The sequence below is a fragment of the Cinclus cinclus genome, chromosome 1 (genome assembly GCF_963662255.1).
Source record: "Cinclus cinclus chromosome 1, bCinCin1.1, whole genome shotgun sequence".
In the NCBI taxonomy this organism is placed as follows: domain Eukaryota; kingdom Metazoa; phylum Chordata; class Aves; order Passeriformes; family Cinclidae; genus Cinclus; species Cinclus cinclus.
In genome coordinates this window covers 85972056-85999362 of record NC_085046.1, presented here as the reverse complement: position 1 = coordinate 85999362, position 27307 = coordinate 85972056, and the positions used below count along the sequence as shown (strand labels likewise).

At 38.9% G+C, this 27307-nt stretch overlaps 1 protein-coding gene across 2 annotated transcripts in view; it reads right to left on the bottom strand.

Annotated features, from left to right (window-relative positions):
* FHOD3 (formin homology 2 domain containing 3) overlaps positions 1-27307 on the bottom strand; it is a 366909-nt gene that overhangs the window by 32533 nt on the left and 307069 nt on the right. For both annotated transcript variants that reach the window (XM_062512765.1, XM_062512850.1), the window contains 5 exons: positions 25410-26299; positions 18831-18989; positions 10384-10566; positions 5766-5885; positions 5124-5285 (listed from right to left, as the gene is read on the bottom strand). In XM_062512765.1, coding sequence (XP_062368749.1) covers positions 5124-5285; positions 5766-5885; positions 10384-10566; positions 18831-18989; positions 25410-26299 — 1514 coding nt within the window. The remainder of the gene's footprint in view (positions 1-5123; positions 5286-5765; positions 5886-10383; positions 10567-18830; positions 18990-25409; positions 26300-27307) is intronic.

Here is a 27307-nt window from a genome sequence, read left to right as displayed (position 1 = left end):
TGCAGATGTTGTATGGCAGTTCCCACAATCTGGAACAAAGGACAGCCATACCACATAGTGGTGACGTAGATCCCTTCAGATGGTGTTATGTCACCTGCAACAATTCCTGCAGTCATTTCACCTGGAAAGTTATTGGAACACCACAGTACCATCAGGCACATGTGCTAAACTTCATCTGCTCTCTTTGAGACACAACCCCAAAGTCTCATTTGCCATGGAAGCTTGTTCCCCGTGCCCCAGTATGCCCTGCAGCCAACAGGATCTGCCTTTTCCTGCTCTATTTTCACCTCTGCTCCTGCTAGCACATGCCAGGATCTAGGGCAGCTGCTGGCATAACAAGGAATGACTGCAAGAAACCTTGCATTCCTGGACATTTTTTCCATGCAAAATAATTTGACTTTTGGCATTTATTTTTGTTTGAAATAATGTAGGGAAAACATACTTGAATGAAAACTGCACACAAATACTTTCTGTCAAGTGAGACAAGAGAAACCCCACTGAAAGAGCACAGGAAGCAGCATGGTTTTCCCTATCCTTTTTTTTTCTTTAATATTTTCTCTGCTTTCCAATGTATTAGGCAGAAGCTATAGCATGTCAAATGTCACTTGTGTTCCAGCCAGCTCCTTTCTCCTCATGCCTTCCTGCTAAGGACCTCGGAGGGCAGGCAGCTGCAGGCTTCCTTCTCCCCTGTGTATGCCTTAGGCTCATCCTAAGTTCTTCCCTATCAGCAATCCTTGCCCCCTCCCATGTTGCTAACATTTCCTATTTCTTATTTTAAAAGCTGCCTGCTTCTCCACTGCCTAGTAGCTCCAAGTGCCCTGTGCCCAAGTGTCTTGATGCAGGGGTTTAAAACCAGACAGAAGTTTGACATCTTGGAAGTAAATTAAAATCAGGGGAAGAAAGTGGCAATTATCATTTACTTTATAGAGCTGGCCAGCTTTCAGACGCACAAGGGAAGTATTTATAAGTTAGAGAAAGATGATGAACATTTTTAATAATTTTTATCAAAAAAACTTATTTTTTATTCACTAACAGAGAAGATACTGGGGCGGAGGAAACTGCTTCTTAAGGAAATTTCTAGGAACAACACTCAAATCTAACTGCAGAAATCTGAGGGTCTGCTTCAGTATTAGGTACATCAGTTCTGGTACAACTACAGTGGAAAAAAAAAACAACTTACAATATCAAGAAAATAAAAAAGGGCAAGTGATTTTAATCATGTGATACTAAATAATCAGTGCTGTGCATGACTTTATAAATGCTTTTATTTATTTATTTAGAGTTCTATTTTTCTCTAATCTTTTCACTTGTGTCTTTTTTTTTTTTTTTGGTGCCATTTATGCCTTCAGCCCCTCAGTAAAAAGCCACAAGTTTTGCAACAACGATACCATTTTGTTTCTGGTCTTTCTAGCTCATTTTTGGTGGGGCAGTGTGTTTTCTTTATGTTTTTGGGTTTTTTTCATGAACTAATGCTCAGGAAATTCTTGTATGATGCGCATTTCAGGGGAAGGGGCATCTCTGTTTATCTACAGGATGGAAATTGTTTAGCCTTTGTGGTTTCTGAAAGATGTTTGTAGGCAAAACGGAGCTCAAAATACAGCCTAATCCATGGTGAAATATTAGTTCTCCTTTCCTGTCAGCTTTCCTAAACCAAGATTTCGCCTGTCTGTGAACATTCCCTGGAAGAGGGCAGCTTGGATGGCTTCCACATCCTAACTCTTTGATTTGTGGCAGCTATGATCAAGTGGGAATAGAGCTTGTTGCAGTAATCCATCAGTGGTTTAACACATGCAGGAACATCCCAAGGAGGGAGACCTTGGGCGACACGGGGAAGGTTAAGGCTATAATTTCTCTTAATGTGATTTTGTCTGGCCTTTTTAGATTTTTGTCCTCTTTGGGCAGGGCCACTGGATCAGCAAACCACAGACTGAAAGACTGTGCTCAATTTTGCATGCTCTCAGACCTAATTTTTTTTTTTAAGTGACAGCAGTAGGTTAAGCTTTCTTCCACCTTCTATGACTGAAAAACAGAAGATCCACTTAGGAGAACACCATACATGGTGGTGAGAATTTAGGAAAACAAAGGCTCTTCTCTTTTATGGTAATTTTTCTTCTTAGTGATTAACTTGATCCCAATCTAAGAAAAAAGGGAAATAACTTCTTAGCAAAGAGAAGAATCAGGAGATGAGAAACCAATGCTAAGATAAATGCTAACCAAACCTAAATGCTAAGAAAGTAAGAATAACTCAAATTAAAAATAAACACAAAAACAAAAACATAAGAGAAAGTTAAAGTCTTCTGAACATGAGAAACCAAACTCACTGAAGGCAATAAACGAGACCCTAAACATGGGCTGTACAAGAGGAAACTAGGAGAAAAGAGATGGAATCTAAAGAGAAAAATATCTAAAGATATAAAACAAAAGCCACAAATTCCTTTATGGTATTAAAAAAATAAAAAAGTAGGAGTCCTGGATCACTGGGAATAAAAGAAACTGAGGAAGACAAAAATTAAAGAACGGAAGCAAGATGACTTCTTTTGAGCCAACTTCACCACAGAGGATGTTGGGGAAAAACTGATTCTGGTCCTCCTTTCCTTTTTCTGTATTATATCTTTATTAGATGTGAACTAATAGCAAGGTTTGAAATCTTACTACCAGAAACACATGTTGGAGAGAGATGGTATCTTACAAAGCAGTAAACAAGTAGAATACAATAATTCTGACATAAATTAAAAAGAAAGAAATTGATCCACTAGCTGAAATGAGTATGAACATGTATGCAACTGTACTTGGTAAAACTGTACTTAGAGATTCAGAGGATGGAAAAATTTCACTTATCCCTAGAAAAGCAGCAAAGTTGATGCAGAAGTCCAGATTTTATTACTGTATCTGTTAACTTGGCTGAAAGGGTGAGTGACAGGAAACTTAATACATAAAAATAACCACTATATTCTAAATGTTTATAAAATACAAAATAGATAAGAGCAAGTAAAGAAAATTAAATTTCAAAATCTTTTCAAGAGCGTCATGGGAAGCCACCTATGAATTGTGAGGTAAAGAGGGCAAAAGAAAAGAAAGAATACACATTGATTCTGATTTCTTGACAGGGCTATCAGCAGGCATCTCATGTTTTGTACTTTGTACTTCAAAATTATCTGGAAACAGGGAAGCACATCAAGAGGGTAAAATCTACAGATGGCAGGAAATTATTCAGATTAGTCCTGACTGAAGATTATTAGTGGTTTGAGAGATAAGCAGTAAAGCTTCTTCAGCAAATGATGGTCACTGCTGTAGACTACAATGAACCAACTCCTTTGAGAGTTCTGAATGCTCTGTCAGCTCAGGAGACTGTCTTGGTGTCCTTGGGAACTGCCCTGGGACAACACATGTCCAAAGGGTATCAGCAGTCAAAAGAGAAAACCTCACAACAACTAACAAAAGGTAGCAGAAGGGATAAACACAGTAAGATATGACACTGATAGGGAGAAGCTGGAATCATGCACTTAATATTGCTTAACACATTCTAAAAAAGTAAGATGGAGGAAAAGTGGAAATGGTCTCATAAAAAAAGATATAAAAGGATAATTTAAGACTTAACAAGGATTTCAGCAGCCTAGTTTAATTTGGTCTTGCACTGAAAAGGGTGATGGATCAAATGACCTCCAGAGATCTTTTCCAACCTAAGTTATTCTGTTAATTAGAAAGAAAAAAATATTTTGACTGTTCAGTATATTCAGATAGTAAATCCTGAAACTGACAAATTGAACAGCAGAAAAAAAACAGATTATGAACTCACTGTTGCAAGAACTGCACAAGAAGCCAAAAGAAGATTTAATTTTTGCAGTTAAAAAAAAAGTATTATATAAACATTCTGGGTTATGGGGGCAAACAGAGTTGTTTACCCCCACACCCTCCAGCTCCCCTCTCAACATCCAGATAAGGTGACCTTTGGAAAAGAAATCATTCTTGTATTTGATGCACATAATGAGAATTATGACTCATGAAACAACATTTTTCTAGGAGAAATCTTTCATCCCCTTAGAAACTTCTTGTGCTCTTCTGTCAAGCAGCTGATATTGGCCATTGTCTTAATCAAGATATTGGACTAGATGGACACTATAATTATCTGCTATAATTATTACCATTTCCATTAGCCATGACCCCTAAAGAGAATCTTTATATTTGCTATCTCCTATGTTTACTCCATTAATCAAGCAATGTACTATTTTTTAGGGTTATTCCTAAAATCCAGCACTCTGAGAGATTTAAGAGTGAGTTTACAGTGTTGCTATCATGCCTGCTCACAGCAGTAATAAATAATCTCCATACAGCATTGACCAGACCTATGCATTAACCAGGGAACTACCATTCTCTGACAAGAGGTGCTGCCAGAAGTTTCCTTTATTTCTATTTATGTTCCCTAACACCTAAACATGAACATTATTTTCAGGAGGAGGACAGAAAAGGAGTACTAAAACATAGAAAACTTTGCTTTGATGGTGACAGAGTACTGGAACAGGCTGCCCAGAGGGGCTGTGGAGTTTCCTCCTTTGGAGGTGTTCAAAACCCAATCCCAGCCATTCTGTGATTCTGTGAGTTAAACTAAGTATTTCAAGGACTCTTTAATTCTGTAAACAATTTTGTTGGCAAAAAGAAAAACAAAACAAAAAAACAACCTAAAAAAACCTGCAAAAAACCATTCCTTCCGTAGGATTGAAAATACAATCAGGCATCTGCCTTAAAAAAGAGATTCCCCCATACCACAGAATAAATATATTTTAGACCAGAAGATACTGGCCAAATAAAGTTTTAACCTGAAAACAGTTCCTAATAGTTATATTACACTAATAATGTACACAACATTAAAATGGCTGTCATGACCAATGGCTGCCTAAGAGTGCACTGATGAGGCAATCTTGTGACAGACAGAAATAAAGTTCAAAAGACAGAGTATGCCATCTTTGAAATGCAGTACTAATGACACAATGAACACACATTAATAAATAGTGCTGCAACCAAGGGAGGATTCAAAAAATCAAAGAATAGAATAAAATCTTAAATACTTCACTTCAAAGAGGTGTTATAAAAATGTACACATGGACATATTTACCTACTGGACATACCTTGGCTGACCTAGTGATGGCCCCGATCTCTGAATAAAGATCAGTGCTGTCTGGGAACTTTTCTACCACCATAGTGCAGACATGGTGCAGGAGGGACTGTTTGTGCACTGTGTCCTTGACTTCTGGAACCTTCTCGAGGTAGCTCAACTCAAAAGCTTTGGCCTATAAAGGGAAAAAAAAAAAAGGAAGAAATTAAAAATAAAAATGTTTACTCCTTCCCACACAGATTAGTAGACAAAAATGATGACCAATAAGGGGAAGAGGGGAAAGAAGAAGAATCCTACAGGAGAGGAAACTTACTGCTTTTATTAATTTTTAACTTGCTGAAGACTAGGCCTAAAATCAGTCTGTCTGCAGTGAAATGACCCACGACACAGTTCTCACACTCTGAACGTAAAACATCAACACTGCACTATAGGAGTTATATTAGAATAGTGCTTAGCTCCACATTTCCTTCAGATTATGCTGAAAAGAGGCAACACACACCACAGAAAACCCTAATACACAGTAAAAGCACGTTCTATTCCCTAAATTACTTTTCTGGTACAAAATAAATAGTAGATTGTAATTTTCACAATGGTTTAGACTTCTGTTTTTTTGAAGGAAAAAGCTGCAGGGGAAATGCTGGCACATCAGGCTTACGTTGGTTCCATTCAGAAAGTTCCCAATGGCTAATAGAGTAGACAGGATAAATCCCAAAGTTTTATTGTGCTCCAGTTGGTCCATTCCCTCCTTCAGGTCTAGAAGTGGTTCTGCAACTTCCTACCATAAGAAAAGAAACAAGAAAGTGAAGGTTAGTTTTAAATTCTATGGTTTAGATTAATTACTGCAAAAAGTTCCTGAACTGGCGTCTTGCAGAGTGTAAACTGGCCATGTGTGCTGGCTTTGTTCCATGTTCCAGCTAATAAATCACATGCAAGGACAGCAAAAAAAATGCATAAAATATTTTCCTACTGTTGTTCCTTTATGTATGCAATTGCCTTACTTGTCCTGGGGACTATCCTGTGTTTCTAAACAGGAGAATGATGCTGCATTTCATTTAAATACATGAACACACCCAAGCCCCAAATGATAAGCAAGGCTTCTTAAATGTATTTTTTCTAATCTTTGAACAACAAATGGAAAAGTTAGAGACCTTGCTGACTTAACATTTGTAGCTTGACCCTACAGATTTCTTCAAATGATGTTCACTTCTGTGTTTTAGATATGGTTTTGTGCATGTGAGGATTTAAAACCGGAAAAAAAAATCTCTTGTAAACATCAAGATTTACAAATAGTCTCATTTTAATATTTTAATTTAATGCATCATCCATCCATACATGTTATCTGAGTATAGATATGCATACTGGTAAGGCTTGAAATCATAAATTCTGTTCCATTACCTCAGGAAGTAAACTATAGCAGAGAGTTCAAAGGAAGAGAGTGAGGGTAATTGAGTTGACAGAACTTATTTCTATGTCTCTGTGTGAGGCCCAGGGTTATTTATTTTGTATGCACTGTTCACAGTGTTTCTATCTTCAAACGACGTTCTGAGCATCCATGAGCAGCATTCTTTTCATGGAATCATAGAATAGTTTGTATTGGAAAAGATCACCTAGTTCCAATCCCTGTGCCATGGGCAGGGAGATGTTTTTTCCCCGTTTCCCAAATAGTTATACTCTTTATGAGCCAAGAAGCCAAAATTAAGCTGCTATTTTAGACTAAGAGGCAAAATAACTGAGAATTTCACTTTCTTGGAGACATAAAATGGTTACTTCAACAACTGTAATGATATTTTACCATAAAAGATGAATGAAACACATTTCTAGTCCCTGCAGAACAGTTTGACTCTTGAAAAGATTATGGCAAATTCAAGACAAATTTAGAGATGAGGTAGTGAGTGAAGTAGTTTGTATCTCAGAAGAGAGGTACTATACAATCCAAGACTTTATTAAAGGGAATTAAAATGAAACTGCTGCACTGTATTCTTTGAGTTGATTTAGTTTGCTTTGTTGTGTTATGGGATGACTCAAACTGCTCTGAATCTGTGGTAAATATGGACTTCTGAACTATTTCATTTAGATCACTTTTGAACCTATCAAAAAAAAAAAAAAAAAAAAAGACATCCCTAAAAGACATTCTCCAGGTGAATAAAAAGGTGACATAAGAGGCTTCCAAACCAGGCCATACTGAGCCCTTAATTCAGCTATTTAGACAAGTTATCTGAGCTCAGAGTTTCTTGCATATCATACACATTTATAATTACTCTTTATTTCTTATTTTATTGTAGGATTTAAAAACAATAAAAAAGAGTGTGTAGGATACTGAACAATCAGACAAATTTCTGATTATTTCAAATTTATACCCACTCTTGCTTCCTATAAATCTCACATTCTACCTAAAAAGGGCAGCTAGACAAGGCAAAGTTACTTCATATTCCTTGGATACCACATTTTAATTTTTCAACTAAAAACAGGTGAAATTTGAATGAAATTTGAGGATTGGTCTAGAACTTCTGTCTGAAAGGCATTCAAAAATGCCTGATAAATGTTTAATGCACATGTACAAATGACCTCAACTCATTGTACTTTTCTCATTTCTACACCTGCTTATATTAATTTTGTGATCTTTTAAACTGTTAGCAAAAAGAATATATTTGTCTTTAGTGATCTTAATAAAAAAATCAGTTTCGATTCCTTTATAAAGGACCTTTAATTTCCTTTTGAGATAATAAAATTTGACAATATCTGCATCATAAGTAGTTCCATATGAGGAATGAGTAGTAAAACAGAGCAATTTTTTAACCTCTTTTGTCTGTGCATTTAAACTTAGTATACCAAAAGAAAGATGAGAGAAATTATTCTTCTGCTAACCACCTTTGGTAAACATTAAGTTAACCTTTCAAAGCAGCATACACATTGTCAAGCAAATAATTTGGAAAGTGTTTTTTCTTTTTAAAATTTCTATAAAGTGCAAAGAGTGAGTATTTATTCATCCAGTTCAGCCCCTCGCAATCTGAGGATGCTCCCTACAAATGCACCCTGCATTGCTTTAGTTAATTATATTCAAGCTAAGATTTTTTTATGCCTGAAAAGCTTTTCATGAAAACAAACAATGTATCAGTTAACCCATTTCTTGAACAATTCATGTTATTTTCTTTCAAGCTATCAGGGATGAAGCTAAGACCTTCTTAGGCAGAAGAGTCTCATGTATGGGAACTCTGGTATTACCAATAACTCAGGTATTTCACACTGTAGATAACAGGGTCCATCTAAAACTTCCAGCCTCATGGAATAATAGCATTCACATCTTACATAAAATATATGTGTGACTTGGTAAATAATATCAGTGCATTCTGAACTGTAAGAATTTTCCTTATTACAAAATAAGATTTAAAAGAAAAGATCAAGAACATGCCAGACTAAAGAAAAATGGCAGAATCTGTGGAGCTAAGTGATTTTGGGACCTAACTTTTATGAAGGGTTTGCCCTTTTGCAGATAGATCTTCCTTAAAAACATAGTTTCAAGAACAGAAGAATGTTAGCAGCTCAAGGTTTTTTTTTTATTTTCATAATCACTAATGCAAATTACTTAATTTTAAAAAACGGAATATCACACTATCTTATTTTGGTCTAAACAACATGTACATTTACTGGATACCTGGAACTTAAACCTTCACCTTTTGTTACTGGAGACACCCAGGTGCTCATTCTCCCTTGCACCCCTGATGTCTGACCGTGTTTCTTTGTCCATACCCTAGCTGTCTGTCCTATCTATGCTTGGTCTGCTAGGCTTATCATGTGCTCCTCATACTTTATCACAGTTATCACGTTACTTCCTCTACCATTTTATGGCAAGTTCAATGCTTAGTCCTATCTACCTTCAAACAGGGATATAAATGTTGGTTTTGTCTTCACTATAGCTGTTGCTTCTTTGAGTAATGTAAGTATTTGAGACGTTTTGTACTAGCATCCATTCTACATGTATTTTAGCTGGTAATAAATTAACTAACTTTGTGGCAAAAGGAAAACTCTCAGAATTTTTTTAGCTTTTAGCAGGGCTTCAAATACTGCTTTTTGATTGAGAGCACACTAGAAATTCTAGGTATATCCTGAGATTAACTGCTACAGCTACCTCAGCTTTTATGGAAGGTACAATTTAGCTTTGTGGTAACTTCAAAGCTGAATAAATAGCTGTAAGAGAGTGAAAAAAAACAAACAACAAAACAAACTGGAAAAAAATATTAATGCCAGATACAAGTATTTTGCTATAAAAGTCAGAAATGTAAATGGCTAATACTAAAACATTCCAATTAAAAATCCTGAGTATTTGTGTGACTGCATGTCCTAACATCTAAGAAAATTAAGTACAGATTGAGTAATCTTGATGGTATCACCAGCAAATCAATCCACTATTGCACAGCATTAAATAACCATTCCTAGATAAACATAAGGCATTTTTAGAAGCATGTCCCATTTTTAGAATCCATATCATACAGTTACACTGATTTTTCAATACACACCTATGTGCACATGCACATATACAAAACTAACATGTAGAGGAGAGAGCTGCTTTAATGGCAGTGCCAGTGGTATGCACCAGAAGTGCAGCCAGAAGGAAGCTCCTGTACAGAGATTCCTGACAGACCTTGTGAAAGGCAGCAAGTACTTGAAATCCCCTACACAGTTTCATCCTGTCTCATCTATGCACCAAAATTTTACCCTCTTTTAAAAAATTTTTGCCTGTGATTTATCATTCTTGACAGACACCCCAACTATATGATTGCCATCCATGGAGAAGGTGGTGACAGCTGTGTGTGACTGAGCTGAACTGTTTTATCTTTTGTTTAGAATTTTGAGAGCTATAAACAAAAAAAACCCAATGGATGGTGTTTTCCTTTGTTCAAATGGATGCAGGATCAATATTCTCATGATATAAAAATACAGTAGTCCTCACTCAATCTTTTACCAAAGAAAAATTCTCATTGCTCTGAAGTAAGAATTTCCTGAAAAACATCTGAAGAAGATGTGGCAGAGATTTAGCCCTCTTCTTTGTTTCAATATCATTAGTGACTAATTAAAGGAAGGAAGACATAATCTCTTAATCTTCCTTTATAGAAGGAAGAGATTATGAAGGATCATTTTAGCTGTTTCCTGGTTGGCCACCGAAACAAAAGTGACCCATTTACCATTTCCTCAAAACGTCCGTATAATACCAAGGTCAGGGAAAGATTAAGCAAAGCCTCGGAAGAGTCTCCACCCATCCCTGTGTTTTCCCTCACCTTTTCCACTATCTCATAGTCCATCTTGAAAGCCCAGAGCTGGAGCCTGGCAGAGAGCTCACTGATGGAGGAGAGGGTGAGAAGGAACTGCTCAGCGCTGCCCAGGGGGACATCGGGATTTGCCAGCTGCGCCTCCTGGATCTTCTGCTTTTCTTCCTCGGTTGGGATCATGGTCAGGATTTTCTGTACAGGGAGCCAAAAGACAAGCATCAGTGGTGGGGCTGAGAGGAGGAGTGTGAGGGCTGTTTGCTGGGTGACTCCACAGCAGCCACAGTAGAAGTCCTTGGCTGTTAAATTAGGACAGCACAGTAGTAACCAAGAACTAATCCACTGCACAAGGAAGCAAAACGAAGTATTTCACATACCCGCAGTTTGTTCAAAAATGTAGCTGGATTAAAACGCCATTTTATTTTTTTGACATCTGTACTCAGTAGATATGGCTAATCATGGGACAAAAGGAAGAAGGGACACTGAAGGAGATGAAAGGAAATTGGTTAAGACTGATCTCATCAACTTCCATCTGTTTAAGCCAGAATTTAAAATTTTTGTAAATTATGTATGGAAGTAAGGAAAAGAGTTGTGTGGCTTGTGATTTACAGCAATACAGACTAGATTTTAAGGCCCCTTTTAGCCCCAATATCTACAAATCTTCTAGCGCATGTGTAAATATACAAGAATAACTTAAAGACTTCTGTCCCTTGCTGTTCACATAATTTCTTACTTTTTGTTCAGTCTGTTTTGTTTTTCTTATGGGACATGGAAACTATTGCAGCATACTAGGTCACTCCTAAAGATTTCACCCTAACTGACAACTTCCCAAGGAACACATTTTGAATTCAAAGCTGAATCATGCATTGCATAACATATGGCCATTTTTAAATTTTTATCTGAAAAAGGATCTCAATATTTTCAGTTTCTGCTGTCAGTGTGGCTCAAAATACTTAATTCTGCCTTTAATTCCTGGATTTTACAGACTTGTTTAAATGTGTCAGCTTTCCTTCTGTAAGTATTGCTCTCTAAGGTATTGTTCCTTAAACAGTTTTTAACACAATAAATGCACTTCAAAATAAAAGAGAAAAGCAAAACAACACAAAAGCATCAGATAAGTTGAGGTCTCTACCCTACTGTTCAATGCCTCCTTAAAGCAAAGCAGATTTTTAACACAACTTATGTTTATTCATCTCAGGAATGACATGTTTTCACTGTAGCCGTCTACAACAATAGAGGCTGTTTTGAAGGGGAGGAGAGAATAATAAAAATACAGCCAAAGAGCTATCAGACCCGCCAATCCAAACTACAGCCCTGTTCCAACACTGGACATAGCCAATTCATCAAAGCAGCACAACTGCCCCCTTCCAGTACCGACAGTTCCCCTGGCTGTGTGTACACCACTGGAGCTAAGTGTGGATAGAGAGCAAGGGATTTTTCCTGGTCAATCAGGCAAAGAGAAAGAGTTAAGCAGGCAAATAATGTTCAATTTGTTGAGCTGGGACTTACTTCATTTCAGCCACTGCATTTGCATTGCTGTCCATTTTATTCTGCTAACTCCCATAAACATTAACAAAGAAGCATTTTTTTCTGTTAATGCTGCCTCTCTCTTTTGTTCTTTGTTATAAACAATGACAACAAAACAGAAAGCCTCCTTGCTTGTACACTCAAGATTCTACCTTAATATAAGTAAAAAGAAAAGAAAAAAAAAAGGAGGAAGATCCCTCAAAATACTCTGGTGCTTACCCTTAGCCTGAAAAGGACTGCTTGGAAAATATTCTGATGTACATGTGTTACAACTGACAGCATTTGTATATTGATTTTGAGATGTGCCTGCCATCCATCCATCCATCCATCCATCCATCCATCCATCCATCCATCCATCCATCCATCCATCCAGACATGCTGAAACCTGTACCTTGGATCATACCTAACATTAAACTAGATTTATAAGTAGCTGCTTCATGGTCTCAGTGCTGAACCAATATTCATCTAAAAAAGTTTGTAAAAAAAAACCAGACTGAGCCTGAAACTTATAAAGAAAGGTGTTCTGCAGTGTTCCCTTGAAGAAGTCAGGCATCTTAGTGCCTACACCTCTCTTCCACAAGAGGAAGTCAACACGCCCTCAGCTGAGAGAGGGCAGCTTGCAAATAGGGTAATACTGAACATCCATACATGGTGAATTTAGCAGTAGCCATGTGATGGATGTAAAAATGCTTCTGACGCATTTTTGAAGGCTAACACTGCAGCAGTACTCTCAATTGCCTCCTACAAATAGCTAGGACTTTTGGCAGCCACCCAGGGATCCCACAAGTATTTTGTGGTGGGCCAATGCCTTCACTCCAGATTTTGCACTGCTCTGGGGCATTTTAAAGAGAGCAAAGAAACAGTAAGCTTTATTTCCAGAGGGACTCTCCTCCTCCTTGAGCTTTATATAAACACCACAAGATAGATGGAGCTGACAAAAATCATTCATGTCCAAGTTCTGCAAGGCTGCTGTGCTGTGTTCCGTACCACGTGAAACAGAAGATGCCAAGCAAAAGAGCCTGTGCTTGTGTTGCCAGCTGCTGAGGATCAGCCCTGCTGCTGAAAGCCACGCCTTGGTGGGGCCAGAGCTGCTGGCAGGTCTCACACCATCCAGGGTGCAAGTGCCCCCATAACAATGACCTACACCAGCACTCCTGATCTGCTTGGGCAAATGATTCTGATCCTGCTGGTCATCATCGTTGGTGTGCCCCTGAGAAAGTAGCAAAACGCTTGTCTTCTTGATTTCCACTCTGTGACTAATTTGAGCCATTTGTTCCATGCTGGAAACTGATCAGTACACCATCTGCCATTTTATTATTATTTTAGTTTTTATTTCTATTATTAAAAAAAAACAACAAACTAACAGTAAAAGTAGCAAAAAATCACAGCAGGGCAGAATGTTACTGGAATCTGATGTGACCATTAAATCACAAATAGCTTAGAGTCCAATCATTAGTTCACATTGCTCTTCCCAGTATACAGAATTCCAGAGCAGGTTACGTTGGAAGGTACCATAGTGGGACTAATGATCCAACCTTCCTGCTCAAGCAGGGCCACCCCAGAGGACATGGCACAGGATTGCAACCAGATGGTTTGTGAATATCTTCAGTGAGGGAGACTCCACAGACTCTCTGGGCAACCTGTTCAGGTTCTCAGTCACCTGCATAGTAAAGAAGTTCTTCCTCATATTCAGATGGAACTTCCTGTGCATCAATTTCTGCCCACTGCCTTTTGTCCTATTGCTGGGAACCACTGAGAAAAGCCTGGATGCATCCTCTTGACATTCTCCCTTCAGATACTTAAAACACATTGATAATATCAGTTTGCTCTTCTCCAGGCTGGATAGCCCCAGCTCCCTTGGTCTTTTCTTGTAACTGAGGTGGTGTCAGTAACCTTCAGGTCAATTAAAGAAAAACTGGTTATTAACAAAACCTATGCTCATATTCTCTAGTACATGTGACACAGGTATTTCACTTTCATGCATTCGCACACAAATATTTGGGCCAGTCCTGTGCTTTGAGGAAAACCAGTGCACAAATAATGGAGGAAAATAAGCAATTTTTGCATGAGATAATGGACCACAATTATTCTGCTGCCAGACTCAGCCCCCTGCTTGAACGTTTTAGCTAAGATATCAGACTTCTTATTTCCTGGAGTCTGCCATCCTGAGGTATAATCTCCAAAAGTTCCTAAGAGGGAAGACTTACAAAAGCAACATATGGTTGAGGGTCATGGGCCTCAATGTGGGATGAAAGGAAGCACCTAAGCAGTGATGGTGATAACCCAGCACCTCTGAGGAAATTGGTGCTTAAGTTCTCTAGTGAGATACTGGGCTTCCCAGTATTAATGAGGTTGTAGGGGCATCTCATCTTCTGTGTTTGGTTTCACCTGATCTTACCAGGTGAACAACAGCCTGAAAAAAATTAGTAACTCAAGTATCTGCTTGTTGTTGCTTTGTTCAAAGATTTCTGTGGCTTGAGGACCACAAACAGGTAAGCTGCATGACCAAATACATGTTAGTGAGTATTTCACCAGATATTTGACAGGCCTCAGAAGACAATCCAACTCCTGAAAGGCTCTCCTCACATTTCAGCTTCCCAGGCAGCTGTTAACAAGACCCATTGATGGTTTGCATTACCTGTAGGAACTCTAAGAAAATGTAACAGCATATGAAGGAAGGTCAGAACTCCACTGTAAGGGAAGCTGCCTGCACTAACTTTATTATAACTCTTCCAAAAATGATCCAATTCTGATAAAGAACTACATCTAAAATGCTGATGACCATCCCTGTAAATCAGGAACTGACACCATTGCCTCAGACCACTTCTCCTCCTCAGCTCTCTAAAGAAATACGTGAACAACTGCTGGTCACAGAAACTGCAGACGATGATTTCATTTGCTGCAAGGATTGAAAGTGTGGCATTTTTTCTTTAAATAAAGTCTAAAACAGATTAGGGCTGTGATATGCTGACTGTAGGTGTCTGGCCAGCAAGGCACAACTGAGGCCATTCTCTCTTCCATCTAGACTTGTGAAAAAAGGTGCTCTTTCAGGTCACACAAGCTAGCATAATTTGAAACATCTCATCACACTCTTATAAAGCATTAGGTAAACAAACTGGAAACTGCAAATGTTGATGTATCATGTCAAAGATCAGAAAAAAAATAACAACTTACTTGTTTCCAAAAATCAAATTTTGATTTTTGTTTATACATGTCACCATCTGGCTTTTTAACATCAAACTCTGACTTCTTACCCCTTTTTACATCTCAGGGCTATCTAGTCACTCCAGACAGCAATACTTCAAATTATTTATTATGGGTATGCAGGGTGTAGCACAACTGGGTATGGAGGGAACAGCACAGCTGGAGAGATTTTTTTCATTTCGAAGATTTAATAAAAGCTATACCTACTAATGCAAACATAAAGCCATACTGTAAAGCAGAAAACAAACTATGCTAATTTCTTCACTGCATTACCCTGATTTTAATCTGCTAAATTAACCAGTCTCTGGTATTACTTGATTTTGGTCCACATTTCCTTACTGAGCAACCCTTTATAGAGGGAGCCACTCATTTCCTTCACTACAGACAAGCACCAAGGAGTGGTTTGTTGGACTTCATTCTTGCAGTTGCCTCTGACACATAAAAATGAGGCACCAGGATTTTAAGCTCGCCTCTTTTGCTTAACTAACAGCAAGACCTCATCCATGCTAAGGAGGCAGTTCTTTATTCTGCAGCAAGCTGTGAGCTCTAAGTTGTTTGAACACAATGAATGCCAAGCTTTCAAAGAAAGGAAAATACAAACACTTTGGCGAATGTAAGGTGGCAATTTTTCTTTTTTTAGCTGGATTGGCTCATGCTTGCAAACACACAATGTGCATTCCTCTGAGAATATGACTTAAACAGTGCCTGCTTTGCATACTAAGTGGACTACATCTGTCCTTCGAGTGTCATGGCCTCACTTTCTGCCTTTTTTCACAGCTCAGGGGTACCAAACCACTTTTTTAAATCTAAAAATATGCAACATACTTAGGAATAGAGAGCTTTAAAATAACTGGAGTATTTTCTCCACTTAGTTATACATTTTAAGTTAAAAAGTAAAGCATGGACTGCTAACAAGAATTCAATGTCAAAAGCAAAGCAGCATTCAGCAGGTTGTAGGGCAGCAGTGGAGGCCCTACTGGACCTACTGGTCTAACTGTGGATTGAGCAGATGATGAATTGGCCTACCATGAACTAGGACCTGCAGCCCATTGCATCCCTGCCTTGTTGCCAGCACTGTTTTAGTCCACTGTCCTTAAAGGAATTGCTCAGGTCAGTTTCAAGGTACCATTTAATCCACTGAGGTGCAGAACTAAAGCCAAACATTCACTCACATCACAGTGGCAATGGTCCTCAGCAAAGGACATGGCACAGAGCTCACTGCCCAGCCAAAGGATGGCTCAGGTGACTTTTCACACTGTTGTTATCCTGTCCTATGTTGGATCTGACAAAAGCTGAACACGATCCTAAATTATAGCTTCTCTGAAATTTTAGCAGTGAAAGTTATGTTGTCACCACATGCATATCTTTTCCTGCTCTCTTTATATCTCTCTTCTGCTTACTGGATGTGACATCTCTTCTAGACAATTATTGTGCAGAAAGGTTTCTGAGTATTCACTGTGGTGCAATTTTTTAATTAGGAAAATTGCATATTTTTTTCCGTACAAGTCCTACCACAATCAGCCCATAGATAAGCAGTAAGTTGAATTATATAGCAAATTGCTGTAGGGTTTTTAATAAATAAAGCTGATTCTTACATTATTACTGATTCATTCAAAATGGTTGCCAATTATGTCCTTATATTTCGGTATTATATAAACCAGAAAACTTTCTAAAAATCTAGGCTGAAACAAAAACCTCTCTTCCCTCTATGCTAGCTTTAGGGCTAAAGCCAATGAACAGACAGATAAAGAGAAGAGACATGGGAAACAAAGCTCACTTACATTGCAGACCAAAGGGGCAGTATGGAAAATTGAGGCAGGGATCTGCTGAGAACAGTGGGACTCACGATTAATGCATTTTTGTACCAACCTGTGTGCTACCTGGCCAATTCTGCATAGCTTAATTCAACCCTCTCTATCACTATAAGGGTCTGCCTCTGTAATATTCTGTAAGAAAAATATGTAATTTGGGATTGAAAAGGAAATCCGCATTCAGTGTAGGGTTTTACATGATAAAAAGTAAATAAATGTACATAATTGAGGGAAAAAAGCTCTTTTCTCCATGGGCATAATCCTTCCCAACCAATCAAGACTTCATTCCTCAAAGTGCAAAGTACCTGGGCTCTGCTGCATTTAGCCTTTCTCTTGACTTCAAATACCTGAATGATCATATTAGGATTACTCACATCCTCAGCTTCAAGCTGTAGGGACAGATCTCAGAGACCTTTTATTTAGCACTGGGCAAGTATGTTACCAGTGTACAATTTCCTGGTTTCTTGAATTCTTTAAATTGAAATCTACCTTCATATATATTTTAAATGAAATTATGGGTTTCTTGGCAGCTAATGGAAAGGCCACCCAAAGGAGGGTGTGGTGGTACAAAGCACAGCTGTGGACACCACAACAGGTGGTTGGCAGATGGACGCCCAGAGACAAACGTTGGCAGTGGAAAGGATGGGCTCTGCAGAGCACCTGAAGCCACAGGACACAATTCCAAGGAGATGATACACAGAAGTTAATGAAGACTTGTCCCACTTTGTCAGCTATTTTATGTTGGGTTGGACTTTGTATGGAAACACTGCCTACAGCACTGAGATCTAACGGGCTGTGAGTTTGGCTTGGCTAGAGGGTACTTCTCTCCAACATTTTAAAGCTTAGTACTACAGACTGCAGTGGTGGGTACATGGGCTGGGTCATGAAAAATTACTGGTTCTAGAGTGATCTGTCACCTTCATAATATGAGTAAAATATGCATTTAGCAAAAAGTAATACAGATTGGGGAAGAAACTATATTCTAGTAGGGATAAATCATGCCTTGCCTTCTAGCTAAAAGGATCTTTCACCTTAAGCATTTCTTTTGCATGCAGCTGTTGGCAACACCACTTTCATTCCAGGAAGCTTTTCTCATTTTTTTTTCTAGTCAGCAAGGTGAAGGTGGAAAGGGGGAAATCACAAAATGCAGTGCCAAACCACCTAAAAGGTGACTGTGAATTAATATATGACCTCTGATAACCACTGGTTGAGATTTGTAGTTGTGAAGATTACTCTCACTTGATGATACAGGCTTACTGAAAAAAAAAAAGAAATTAATATGACCATAATGAAAAAAACAGTGGAGCCACAGGCTTCTTTTACACTTCACAGAAGAAAAATGTTTTGATAAAAAAATAATAAACAGAGCTCATCTTGGATCTTGGTAAGAATATCTGCAAAGTCAAACTTGTAGTGGTAAAAATTACATCATCTGGAATCTTTATACCAACTGCTTTTCTTCAAACATCAGTAAGACAGAAATGCTATTCTGGGCAGAACTAGTTGCTGTATTTGTTTTCCATTAGATATACAATCTAGAATGACTCCAACAGCTAACTGGGCATGAAATTTATTAAACCCTGTACCAGTTGCATCAGCCCTAGTAACTCACTGCCTAATTTTGCTGCTTGCAATATTTCAGACAAGCTTCAGATAATACTCTGAAAAACTTGACAGGAATTAACACCATTGCTACCCAAACAAAGCAGATAATCCATGATCACTGAGCGTTCCCAGCCTCATGATACTTCCTGCTTCTGAGCCCACTGCACTGGTTTCACAAATTTCAACACTCAGTCATGACATAATACACCCCCTTCTCCTTCTTCTACGACCAGTCTGGCCTGTACCACATGCAACATGGGAAAAAAAAGTATTGAAAATGCAGACTTGAAGGCATTCACTGTTCATTCTTACCTCTATTCCTTCCTTGTTTAAGGCATATTCATCAAAGTTCAAAATAGCAGTCTTGATGGTACGGGGAGGGGGCAACACAGTCAAGCCAATATTAATGGTGTTGCTTCGCTTTGAGTCCAGCACAATGATCTCCTGTCGCTTCCCATCTGCAGCAGTTTTCTTGGGAAAGAAGAGAACAAGGTCATTATTCCTCTGATCTGTTTTATAAAGGAAAAGTCACTCCTTTCACTAATGACTTCCCCTACTCAAGAAAGCTGACACTGAATGTAAACCTAATTTATTTGCAGGCATCCAAACAAGCTGAATTCTTCTAGCACATCCTTATCCTATCAACACGAGCTGCCAGGATTCATAGATGTCAATGCTGCCGTGCAAAGCAGAGCTAGTCTGAAACAGTCCTCAAAAGCACAGTTTGGGGCAGGAGCCAGTCTGAAAAACATCCTAAACTGCCTCTGCTAGCCCAGAGCTCTGCTGTGAAGCAGGGCTGGCCCACACAGGACTCATGGGGGGCTCCAGGGGTCCTTGTTGTCCAATCTGGACCCTCTCTCACTTGTGTGGCTGGCTAGGAAAGAGTAGTTCCCACCTGCATGCCAGCATTCTTCTGTGTTATATATCTACCTTGGATAGTGGCAAAGGAGATGTAGGTGCCTCTCTGGAGGCACTGGCATGGTTTTCTGACCTCTGGCTGCCAGGGGAAAGCTATTCTACCTTGCTACTCCTGATATGTCTGTCAAGTTCTTCATAGATGCAGAAAAATTTCAACCTTCATGTTTTTTTCAAAGTTTTGGGACTATCCATACCCTTGGATCTTACCTCCAGTACAAATAAAAATAAAATCACAAAGAATTGGGTACATATGCTTTAAATTCTGTTCTAGAGTAAACCCCAGGAATTTCTTTCTCTTTCTTCCCATCCTTATAGTGGCAAAATGTGAACAAACTATGCAAGGTGACTCGAAATCCACTTATATGGCACAGTGTAATGTTGAATGTGGTCTTTGGTTTTACACCTCATCATGTCTCTCTTTCTCTCTCTCAACATCCTATATAAGAAGGCATCTCTTTGGTAACTACGTATGTTGTGCCGGGTAGCTGAAAGGAGAGAACTCTGCTCTTCATAATCAGGGTTTTTTTCCACCCTCTGCATATATGTGAACACTGTAGACATGTTTTCTGTTGTTCTTCTTCCTTTTCCCTATCAGAGACGGGTTGAAGAATGCTGTCAAGCACAGGAGTGTAGGGAGAAGTCCTGCAAGCTGATGTATCAGTTTTTCATGTCTCGTGGATTTGGGGAAAGTCCAGGAGAAGACTTACTGCTGGAGTCTCAATCTGTGTTCAGGATTTCTTTTTAGACTACTGAACTTTGTCCTTCACTTTCTTTGGGTCTGCACCACAGCCACTGAGACACAAAATACTCCACTGCCAGGCCTACGTGCTGTTTTTGAATTGCAAGTTAGTAAATATGATTCATCAAAGCACCTCCAGCTGTGGACAGCCCATAAAGGGGAATGCAGCTGCATCATTAAAAACATACCTTTTTCTGGCAGAGCTCAGAATCTTGCTTGCCCAGGAAGAGGTTTGCCCACTGGTCCCTGCAGCCTGCCCAGCACCTGTGTGATACCACAGTCCTTTCATCACACCAGAACAACTAACGTGGTGTGATGTAACTTCTGTGGGCGTATGGTACTGTAGGCAGGTGCTGTTTACAGGAGTTAGGGAATACCACATATGTATGATCTGAGAAAGTAATAACAGGATTGTTTTTTTCTAACTTAAAAAGAAACAACAATTTTGCAGTAAATAGAATAAATTTTAGGAAAGCAAAGATAATATTTGTTTTCAATGTTCTTGTATCAGTTCTGTCAGAACTGATCTCGTCTTAACAGCTTAGAAGTATCCCCAAAGGCTTCCTGAACTTTCTCGTCTTTGATTAATACACTCCTCTTTTTCTTGGGGAGCTACCTGAAGGATATGAGATGCAGCTTCTCCTTGAATACAGTAACTTTTACTTCCTGAGCCACTAATCACATTCTCAGGACCACAGTCAGTGACCAAGACCACATTAAAACCAAACAGGGATCTCCAGAGACTGCTTTCTCTTGAGTTTGTATTGCATTAAGCCTTTTTTAAACCACCACTTTTTACCTTGTTCTTTGGAGCACAGAATTACACAGTTCCAAAGAAGTTATTCAGAAGGGAAAAAGCCAGGGGAAAGGAGTTAAATTTAGGCTTCCCTCATGTGGTATGGGTAAGTAAGCCTCAAATCTGCAGCTCTTTTTTTTAGGCTCCCAAGTCTGACAAGAGAGACACATTCATTTGGGGGACGCAGGATGCTCATCGGGCCGGGATCATTGCGATCCCTACGGTGCACACGCTCCCTAACAATGAGTTATGAAAGACAGATGAGCTGCATGGGGCATGAGTGCATGGAGGTATTTTCCAGAGCTATAATCGCATACGGGATATAAAATGTTGGGTGGGTAACCCTTTTCAAAAACAGGGGCTGAAGAGATTTTAAATCCATTCTCGGGATGATGTCTGAGTTCCAAAGAAATCATTTCCAAAAAAAGTAAAAGAGAAAGATTTTACTACTATGAACTTTACTACCTTACCACTAGGAAAAGAATTGCTTTTTGTCTGCAATGAAATTGTACAGGTGGAAGTGCCTGACTGTTAAAATAAGCAACAGATACTAATTTCTACCATAATATTTGGTGACTTCAATCTGTGCTTTATAAATTTGTTAAAAGAGAGTGACTTAAAATACTTGAGGGAACGGTGAACTGGTACACTTGATTATATATTTTAATGTGTCAGCATGAAGTGTAATCCCTGAACTTCTGAATACTATATATACTATATTATTATATGTAATTACAAAAGTAATTATAAAATACAAACACACCAGGTAGTATAATCTGTGGAAAACAAACACTTCTGCAATGTATTAACAATTATAGTGAATTTAGACCTTTACAAGACCTAATTGGACACATTCTCTTGCCTTGATTGAAGACTGGGTAGTCCAGATTGGATTATTCAAAACCTATTACCATCCCATAGAAAGTGATTTGTAGTCTGATAAGAACATTGTCTTAAACATGCCTCTTTGCTTTAATTAATATGGCAAGCAGAAAAAAAACCCCAACCTTTTCAAGTGGTCATATAAATAATATATTATAAATAATAACAATAAATAATTATATTGTGAGCATCAACTCAGAAATATCTCTTGCCTTTAAAGTTGCAAAAGTCTGCATCAGTAGTGCAGAAAAATCTACCTTAATAGTGAGATGGCTTTTTCTTTATTTTTTAAATTTTATTTTATTTCTATCTCAATTAGCAAGGATTTAATGCAAGAGATTTAAAATGGAATCGTTCAGCTGCCACTGACTTTTTCCAGGATATCTGTACGTAATCTTTTTCAGAAATTCTAGTCCACATTTATGACTTGTCCTAGCATTTACTGAAATTGCAACAAATCCTTTCAAAAGGAATATGTGTCTAAGCATGTGTACATGAAAACAGATGCTTTCCTTTTCTCTCCTACTAATTTTTATGTCTGTGGGCACATGATGGATCATTGCATCCCACAGGGTATACATGAATCAGCAAAATAATACTTTCATGCAAAACCAAGTAGATGGTAAAAGGGCTGAACAACAGCATTTGATTCAGGAGTGTCTGCATGTTTTCACTTCTCTTCACAGAAAAGTAAACACTTTAAAGTACTTTGCCAAAATACCTGTTTTGTTTGGTGGAGTGAGAAGGAAAGAAATACTACACTGGTTTGGAGGGGATACCTGATCACTCTTTCTATTGGCAAATATAATGTAGGGTGCTATATTCTAAAAAAACCCACATCTGCAACTAAAGGGGCTGCACTAATTAATATCAATGTGTAAGTTTCTCAGTTTGACATAAATTTTCCTAAAATCAAGAATCAACTCTCCCAGTCCCTGCCTCCCAAATCCTGCATTATATCCTATAATTTTATATCCACTTTATTTTATTACAGTCTATTGTGTTTAATGAAAAACTTCTCATGAGCCAGGAAGTAGCTGTTTATAGCTGTGTGTTGTGGAAATCACAGTGAAGGATTAGAAACTGGAGTAAAATTGGTTACAGCTGTATGAGAGAGCATAAGCAGAAGATAGAGCCAGGCCCCCCCTTTATGCACCCTGACTTTGCTTTTCCTCTCATCCTTCTGGACTGCTCCTTTTCCATGCACCTACTTCCATCTCTTGCTATGAAATCTCGAGATCTGACTTTTGATTTGTTGCTCTGCACTCTCTTTTTTCAGCTGAACCAAGTGAGCTGTGAGTCAGACTTCATGATATTATAGAATAAACCTGTTTTGGATTGCAGCCATGGGACAGGAGAAACTAGACACAATGGGGAATGTGCTCTCTGGAAGTAAACCAAGCAGTCTGGAAAAATCGAGAGCTATCCTAATTTGAGTGCAATCTTCATACCAAACCTTAAGTCTTTTACAGATTTGGTGGCCTGCTTAATTATTCCCACTCTCACTTGATCTAAGGACCATCTCCTGCTCTGGAAGATTTGCTGGTGTTCATGGAAACCAGGCAGGAGTTTCAAAGCCTGCACAGAGTTCTACTGTGGTACTCCTCAGTCCCCATTGTCTTCTCTGCAGTGAGACAATGAGACTTCTATGTCTGTGTTATAGGACAGGTTGGAAAGAGAGCCAAAAGTACAATGTCTCATGCAGAGAGCAGTTATTAGCTGCCAAGGGGAAAGCACCTAAATCATTCCTCAGACTTGCACTAATTTCAAAGAAACCTTCTCACTCATCTTCCAGCCAGAAGCCAAAAGCTGTGCCAAAGCATCAGGCAGGTTTGAGAAGCAAGTGTGAGGGAGGGAAAATGGCCAAGGGTAGTCTGGGAACATGCAGGATGATTGACTGGAAAAGTAAACAAGTCATAATTCCAACAACTTAAAATTTTATCAAAATTTCATGTGAGAATAGGAGATTAGGAATCAGCCAGAGTGCTCCATTACAATGCTGGCACTTAGCACAAAGCCAAATTTTGGAAATGGCAAATATGTTGTAATTCCACATTCAATTCAAGGAATTAGATATTTTATGGATCTAAGAAAATGCTCTCATTCCTTCCTTTTATGAACCATCTGTGGCAGATTTGTATTTACAGGGAGAAAGATGAGGAGTACCACCCCACAACATCACCAGCATTCCTTCCTCAGCAGAAAAGGAATTACAGAGAGAAATTAATCTCAACATTGGCCAGATGAACAAAACGCTGAACGCATTCTTACAGGTGCTACACCATACATTTCAGATTTGCATGCATCCGTGTCACAAAAAAAATCAACTAAGAACAGTGATGGCAGGACCTACACAAGCTATCTCTTTATGTACCTGTTGCTTGCTAGGTACTTGGGGGCTTGATTATAGAAATTCCAGTGTTTCCCCTTCATCAAGAAGATCCAGAATGACTATTAGAAAATTCTGAGTTAATAAACTGGACAAGTGAGAACCTTTACTGTGAGACATCCAGACTCCCCAGAGCAAGAGCAAACAATAATTATGTTATTACATAATAGATATAGCAACTTTCTCTGGCTAAAGTAAAATATTCAAGGTGCTTACTGCTTTTTGTGTTACTATGAGACATACAGGCATACAGAGAAAACACACAAGCGATTAATTTATTTTAAGAGAGATGGACATTTTTTACTATCATTTTAACTGGAAAAAAAAACATTGTTTCCCTGATACCAATTATACTGCTTAGAAGAAAAAGAGTTTATATAGCCATGAAAAACAAATGTTAATGCTAATAAGTTTTTTAATGCTACTTCAAGATCCTCCTAAATGTATCTATAAAAAGCTTCCTTTTGTTGTTGATTCTAATATTAAACAGCCATGTCACGAGCCTTTGTGAGTTTATTTTATAACAATACTAAGAGGGAATCCTAGCTATAGAGGTATTTCCTGTGCCAGCTTCCATCCTAAAATTTCCACACTGCATAAATTAAAGATTTAAAATAGGCCTGTTCACCAGTATAAAAAAAAGAACCCAACACCCCTGCAGAGTTCAGCTGTAAACATGGTCCAGCTGATAATTCAATCCTTCAGAGCAAAGCACATGTGTAGACTCTTTGCAGCAGTTCCAGTCTGATATTCTAACCTTTCCACATAATGATTAGGAAAATATTACCAAGTGAAGAACTGTCAAATACACAGATATAAATCACCATGCTGTGACCTTTTTATGAATGCAACAGAAAATATTTCAGATTCCAATATCTAGTTTGGCACTCAGCAATGGACAATCAAATGTAAAATTTGTTGGTATTCCCTACCTGGAGTGATATCCCACAGCTGGCAGACCTGAGACAGGAGGGTGACTTGGCACATACACCACCCTAGGCTCATCTCTAGTGTCAGGCCATGGAATATTTTCCGTCATAGGGCAAACTAGAAACACATCCAGTAATTTCCACTGGTTTGATATAAACAACATAAATCACCAAGACCTAATTCAGAATGAATACCAATACAATAGCAGAAAAATAGCAAACTGAATACAAGCTGTACCTTTGTGACAGGCAGTTCCTTGGATTTAGATTCAAAGAGATGCTCCAGTTTGGAAGTGTCCACCTTAATGGGTTCCAGTTTCGACCACAGGAATTCTCTGCAGCGTTTGTTGTTTTTACACTGCCACTCAAATGGCCGTACCTCATTCCAAAACAGACGGATGGTTTTCTTCTTCTTTATAAATGCTGGCTGACCCCTAGAAACCTGGGGTGACCCTAAACCCTGAGGAGTGCTGAACAGTGGAGGAGGAGCCAATAAATTAGCAGAGGGCGGAGGTGGAGGTGGACATCCGAACAAGGGGGGAGGTGGTGGAGGAGGCAAACCCAGAAAAGAAGGTGGAGGTGGAGGAGGGGGAACAAGGGAGTCCCCAGGACCCATATCCATGTCCAACACATCTACATCATCCTCCTCCCCCAAGTCTGTAAAATCCATGTCTTTGATTTTAAGTTCTCGAGGATTAGCCATGAGCTGATCCCAGATGTAATCAGATTCCTTCTTTGTCTGTGCTGGTGTTTTCTCAGGGACCTGTTCACTGATTTCATCTTCAGGCACTGCTGTCCCCTTAGCCAGCTCACCACTGTTAAATTTTTCTGCAAAGGCTTTCACACTGCCTTGGTTGTCCAGATTTCCAATCTCCATCTTTTTGACACATTCATCTTTGGCCTGCTTTGTGGCCTGAAGAATAGAGATCCTGCTGGCTAGGCTAGTGAGTGACTCCTCACTTTCCTCCGTCTCCTTCTTTTCCTCCTTCGCCTCCAGCTCCTTCTCCTCTTCATCTTTGGGCTTTTTGTTATGCGCATACAACATGTCCAGCATGAACCGCTTGTTGTTGAGGATGTTGCTGCACTGCTCATTCACACCAGCATCCTGAATGGTCTGTGACCATGGACCTGCAATCACACACACAGAGACGGGAAGAGTCAAGGGAAGGAAGTCAGAGCACCAAGAACACTCTTCAACCAACCAAAAACAACATTCTGGAATGCATGTACAACTACTCTTAAACTGGGTAAGCAGTTACTGTGAACATTTTGAGTAAAGTACAGCACTGATACATGGCCTGATCTTGATGGCTTGGGAGCAATTCTTAGGAAAGGAAGGGGCGTAGAGAATAACATGTAGTTTGGGAGGGACTATACAACTTTTGGGATTTGAATGTTCAGGTTTCTCCTGAAATCTGTCAGGTTTCATATTGTACTTACTACCTCAGCTCATTTTATCCATTGTGTAAATTCTCATAACCTTTGGTATTCCAGAATGGGGCTTAAATATCATGACAATGACACAAAACAGGTTATTATCATAGTCTTTACCTGGCCATATACTGGAACAACCTCAGGAAAATATTAACATATGAAAGAGATCTTCCATGCCTGATGCCAATGTTGACATGTAGCTGTTTACTTCTCCTCCTCCCCCCACCCTACTGGTTAGGGAAGGGCAGCTTTCAGCCCTAGCTGTTCCTCAGAACCCCCTGGCTGGGTACCTGGGCCATCTTCACAACACAGACTATGGGAATTACAAAACAGGCTGCATATCCAGGGTACAGCTCTCAGGGCAATGCAGTGAGTGCAAGCATAAGCAAGATTTTAAATGTTGTTTATAATATGAGAACCCTTATAAAATAATTTTGAACATGCTGCTCATCAACCACTGTTAACCTCCCTGTTATATGTTGGCGTTGAAAGACTAATGGCCTTCCCACATCACAATCATTTAACATTTCACTGTAATGAAGCTTCATCTTTCTGACTACTGCTTTTCTCACCAATAATATGCAAAATACCATGTCTGAGACAGCACCATAAATAACAAATTATAGTGGCAGAACTGTAAAAATATATTATGTAAGCATCTCTGTGACTCCATTTCCCTGAATTTAATGCTGCTAATCAATG